This window comes from Erpetoichthys calabaricus, chromosome 10 (assembly GCF_900747795.2).
Source record: "Erpetoichthys calabaricus chromosome 10, fErpCal1.3, whole genome shotgun sequence".
NCBI lineage: Eukaryota > Metazoa > Chordata > Cladistia > Polypteriformes > Polypteridae > Erpetoichthys > Erpetoichthys calabaricus.
In genome coordinates, this window is record NC_041403.2 from 106,991,237 (window position 1) to 106,997,236 (window position 6,000).

Consider the following 6,000-nt stretch of genomic DNA (forward strand, 5'->3'; position numbering starts at 1 on the left):
ACCATAAGCAGTATTTTAAAGTCAATTCTAAATGGCACAGGTAACCAATGTAGTGACATCAAAACAGGAGAGATGTGCTCGGATTTTCTTTTCCTAGTTAAGATTCTGGCAGCTGCATAGAGAGAAGAGTCTAGTGTGTTTGTATACTTTCACAGTGATTGCTTACAAGGAATATTTTGCTTTTATTTGGTCAGTGGCAATGGTCAGTGTGCTTTAGGTTCCTTGCATGACACATCTGCACTGACCTGTGCTCATAAAAGTGAGATATAGGAGTGCCTTATCACCCTGTCTGCCAAGTGCCTGCTTTTTTGCTATTTGTTTCATAAAACATTTCTTTTGTGTTGCTATTCTATTGCATATTTGAGACTTTCCATTTTCTCTACCCACTTTTTATTAAATATTTCTTATTTTTAATTCAATAAATGAGTTATGGTGTGGCAGCATGAATTATGTTGTTCTTGTGACAAAGGCAGATAAGGTTGAAATTGATACTTAGGTTCCCATACATTTCTTGTTACAGCTGTAAGAAACATAATCTTCATTTTTCAATAAAAATGGATTTTCATTCTGTTCCCCTAGTAAATAGTTTCAATAACCTTAATTCACCAAATTTAATTGCAGGTATATACTCTGATGTATTAATGTATGCAAAACGTCTCGCTGCTACTAAGCATTTAAGCTATGGATCAGTGCAACAATATTAGCACATGAATTTTATTTTCAAGTCATCCATTTGCATTTGCAGTCAGATATTTCTTGAAAATGCCTTCATGTATTTGCTGCAATTAGCTATTCTCATGCACTTGAGTCAATCCTGATTGAACTGTTAATCTTCTTGTTTCTGTCATTGCAGGAAAGTGATCTCTTAACCTTCAACATATCAGCTCATCACTCATGGTGGAGTGAACACGGTCCTGGATGCGTTCGCAAGGAAATGCCAGCGACAGGAGTCAAGAGTTTTGACAGCCAGTCCTACATCTCTGTAATGGGCTGCATTGTTGAATATCAGTACATTGAGGTCCTGCAGAGCTCCTGTCAGATACTCATTGCTGTAAGTAATAGCCCGTTCTAATAAGTCAGCTTCCTTTCCTAGTTAAAAAGAATGTGTAGAGGTCAAGTGGGGTGAAGTTATTGCATTACATCTCCAGTAAATATCTCAATATCTCAAACCTTTGGAAAGTTTCTGAGAAAAAAAATTATTCTGTAGGTGATACGTCTTATTTATCCTCAGAACCTGACCACAAGCTCTCACATCAAATCTACTAGTCTAAAATTGTATCCACACTACTATGTTTTTGTTTAAAAATGCAAACCTTAGTTCACACTACCCCGGCAATTTTAACCCCCGAAAATCCTGCTCAGGTTTTTAGCAATTCTTTTGAGGTACTGGGTCAGTTTTCATCTCTCAGGCATAGGGTTAGTTAATAAGATGGTAGGGTCCTCTGGTCATCCCTTACTTTCCTAATGCAGCTGTACTGACAACACCACTGTGTTCCTCAGCACTACATATTACGACAAGGAAAATATCAGACAAGAGCACAGTTGATTATTTCATCTATTTGCTGTCTCTAATAGTTGGTTTGAGTAATTTATCATTAAAAATGTTACTGTGGGATGTGATTGACCAACCATAATGTAATCCCTCCAGCATGTTCTGGGTATGCCTCTCTTTCCTAAACCGGGGGGCATTGGAGACACCAAGGAAGTGCTCAAACTGCCTGCCTAGAACACCTCACCTGGTTTCTCTGGATCTGTAAAAATTGTAGTCCATTTTACATCTTCATCTTCATCTGTGGTTGCAATCATAGAACAATAGGAGACTAAAAGAACAAGATCATGAGAAAAACTGGCCGAAATGATTTTCTTGTGCAGTGCTCCCTTGCCTTACATTCTGTGACAGGGTGAAATATGCAATATGGGAAGTACAACCTAGAGCTATATAAGTAAAATGTATTATTATTATTATCATTAGAACTAAAGCAAAAATTAAGTTAATAAGAAATTTTAGTACACATTTTGTGGTCCATTAGTCACTCTAGAGAAATATAATGAAATCCTTCTGACTCCAGATGTAAATGTTAAACATTCAGGAATCTTTGACACCACTGAAAACTAGAACGAAATAAAAATAAAAATTCACTTTATAAAATACTAGTGGGCTTCCCCACTGCTCGCTTTGCTCGCCAACCCCCGTGTTTGGTTTTCCGGATACACACTTTTAAGATTTTTTTGTTCTTTGAGCTATTTCATTAGTTTCACTTTTATTTCAGAACTTCGTTAAAAACAATATTTGGAATCTTTTGAGTCCCAACATGCTGAATCTTTTAAATGAGGTCCGTTTGACGTGTTTAATGAATTTGTACCATAATTCAGGACAGGTTTCTCTGTTTGGAATTTCAGCACAGACAAAACAATCTACATCATCAGCAGTTAATAATTTTTTTGCAAAGTAACCAATAATTCCATGTGAGGTAAACCCCGTTTTTTAAATTCTCTGACTTAAACTTCAAAGCCTTACAATATTTACATACTTCAGACATATCACCTATGTCCATATATTTGATCTCTATTCACCTTTCCGTTATTTCTCAAAGTAATAATTTCTCTTTTTTTGCGATAATGCGATGTTTACTTTCTTTGTTTTGACACTTTCGTTTTTTTTCTGCTTTCATATTCTGTATTTTGCTCTGCATGTGTTTCGCGCTTACGTTTTTTTTTTTGAGTCTTTTGATTTCCACTGTTTTCATTATCTCTAACCTGCTCTGCATATGTATAGCGCCAACGTTTTTGAACGTCTTTATGAAGTTCTACCTTCTCTTTTACTGTTTGTCTTTTAATTCTGAGCTCGATTGGACATGCTTTTTTTCAGTTCCACTTGTTCTGGGCTGATTATTACTTTCCTTATTTTCTGAATTTGCACCTAGATTATTCTTTTTCTTTTTTGTATTTTTTTCTCTCCAACACTTTTGAGTCTCTTTTCTCCGTGCTGCTCTTTCTTTCTTCTTCGCTTAGTCGTCGATGTTTCATCTATAACGTATTGTCCTTATATGCTTTATATGTGTCAAGAGCCCCGGATCTGTGTGTACTCAAAGCCTTTGCACAACTGAATGTTTTGCTGCCCGTGGTCTTACTTGATATTGGTTGTAAGTAGGGTGTGTCTTGCAAGAATCTCATGTTCTACATCCCCGCGAGACAGTCCTGGGTCAATCTCTTGGCACAAAGTCTCATGTTTAACAGCCCCGCGAGACGCTTTGTGGCCAATCTCTTTCGTCTCGCGGGTCTTTTAAGTGTCTTCTGTGATCTTCACGTTAAGATCATGTCTCATCTCCCTAGTCTTTCTCTCCCAGGATTTTTTTATAATAGAGAGAAAATAAAAACTAAAACTACAATTAATATCAGAACTGAAATATCACTGGTACATTGCTTTGGAATACTATTCATCATTAAAGATTGATAAAGCCATTCAAAACAAATCTAGTTCAGGCTCACAGTGGCCTTACACACACAGCACCACTCAGGGTTCAATTTAGAGTACCCAGTTACCTTAAGCATAAATCTTTGTATTGTGAGAGGAAAACTAGAACACCTGGTGAGTAACCCATGCAGACAAGAGCAACACATACCAAACTTTTGTCTGTCATGTTTTCATTTCTCCTACCTGACTAATAGATTGTTTTTTTCTACTTTAATCTTGACATGGAATAGTCTGTATTTATAAATTTTAAATAAACAGAAGTCTGTTCGTTTATAATTCTCATCACAAACCCAATTTGGTAAGCTCAGTATCTGTATTACATTTTTTAAACAATCCTTGGCTAAAGGACATATTGTTAGCTGTGAAAGACTGCTGTATAGATTATTCTGTAGTATTGTATTCAGTATTTTCTTTTCACAGTCCCAATTTTGTTAAAGTTTAGTGGACTAAAATTTTTATAGTTGCTGGTGGAGAAAAATAGGGCTGGTGAAATGCATATTCACTCTATTATGTGTTCCTACTAGTGCTTAATATTGTTTTATTTAGTCTATGTATTACTATTCTTCTTCATATTTCTTTCTTTCCATTATAATAGAGCACTTGTTATCATCAATAAGGTGATTACATGAGTAGTCAGGCTGATTTGTCTTTTAAGTGATACACTACATTCATCATCAGAATTGATTAATCCAGTTTAAAATGTGGAGCTTGTTCTGGCACCATCATGCACAAAGCACCTGTCCATCCCAGCACATGTACACCCATATGGAACCATTTTAGAGTCTCCATTTAATCTAAGAAGCATGTGAAAACTCACAAAGAGGTAGGGAGACAGTCACTCGGCCAGTATTCCGGTCCAAGGTTTCAGAGATGCAAGATAACATTTCTCACCATTTCATCACCAAATCCCCCTTTCCTATAATACGATTAATGAAGTTTGTATCCATACTGCCAAGTGACTTGCTTGAGATCACATGGTGAGATATGTCTTGAATTTCTAGAACTGAGAGTTTATTCTTTACCTGCTTGGTCACAGTGTCTGCCCTTAGTACTTCTTTGCTTTACATTCACCCTAATTTTGAGTCAATTAGTAAACCAGACTTTTTCAGTAAATATAAGTGAATGTATTATTAGATGCAATTTTAAAATGTTTCTTTTGTATTTCTGCAACACTGTACAATAATTTGGTTTAAACTATAACTATAGAATATAATGCTGTGTTTGTTTTGTAAGACTTATGGGCAAACAGTGTTTTTTTCTAACACTGTCCAGTGCATAAGAACACAACTGCTTTGAACCGGTTAAAAATAATAAACACTAAAATCAGGATGCCTTGTAGACACCACCGTTATTTCAAGTTGAAGCTGAGCTGTCCACCAAAATCTTCACAGTTGCCTTGGGAACAGCATTCACCAAGTCATTCATCAATGCATGGTTAGGTAAAAGGAGTATTGCAAATAAAAAAAAAAATCAAATTGAAAATGCAGTATAGGAAGGGTCTATAAATAGTGTTTCACATTGTCCAAATATTATCCCTTGGTATTGAGCAAGAAAGTGAGTAAGATGGTCAGCTGAGCCAAGAGATGTCTGCCTTTTTAAAGTTTTAATTTTTCATCTTAGAGGAGGCGAGTGAAATATCTCAGGGGAAAATCTTATATGCTGTTCTATTGTTCAGGAGGAGCTTCTTTCCCTTAGCATTATGAGTTCAGCCTTGTGCTGCTGTTAACACTCTTTTTAAATCTCATATCATAAGGCTAAAAAGAATAAACACACCAGCTGTTTAAATTTTTGTTGGCTTTCACTATTCATTATCAGTTTCTGTGACTGCATTTTGACCATCACTAATGAACAGTAATTGGCAAATGATCAAAATGAGGAATTTACATAAAAGTGACAGAAAAAAAAAATTAGAAAAACATAAAGCTAAAAGAATACACACAAAGACTGCTATAAGGCACAAAAATAATAACTTTAAGGCTTCCAACCCTCTTAAATCATGCTTTAGGAATTAAATGAGTGTGGTAAGACCTTAAAGTATGAGCACCCGACATATACTGCTTCTTTGTTATGTATTGGAGTTTCCCAATTCATTTTTACGTTTGTGACACATTACTGTTTGTGGGGAGAAAGTGAAGCATAGAAGGGTAGGGGGCTAAAGGGAGGAATACTAGATGTAAAGCATTAGCCCTCATTATCCCCTTCACTTCTGCGCTTGTATCATTTTGAAGAATTTTACCATAAACCAAAGTGTGTACAGTTGACAAAGTTGACATACTGTATTTTTTCTTCTCAGTATTGTTCTGAGACTTCATAATTGTGACTGCAGAAAATATGATCTTGTAAACATCATGAAAAGTTGAGCCAGAGTCAAAACTGAAGCACAAAGTGCCCAAAACCAAAATAAAAATCAAGAATCAAGAATCTTAAACTGAAGTTCTTTAGACTAAAAGACCAAACAAAACATGCTGCAGATAAGGTATATTTGTATAGGTTGTGAGATTTTTGAGACCCTGACAGTCCCCCAG

General features: G+C 35.8%; 1 protein-coding gene across 2 annotated transcripts in view; it reads left to right on the forward strand.

Moving 5' to 3' along the window:
• Positions 1-6,000, forward strand: part of LOC114659301 (sodium/potassium-transporting ATPase subunit beta-1-interacting protein 4-like) — a 240,637-nt gene that overhangs the window by 136,564 nt on the left and 98,073 nt on the right. For both annotated transcript variants that reach the window (XM_028811717.2, XM_028811715.2), the window contains exon 4: positions 854-1,051. In XM_028811717.2, coding sequence (XP_028667550.1) covers positions 854-1,051 — 198 coding nt within the window. The remainder of the gene's footprint in view (positions 1-853; positions 1,052-6,000) is intronic.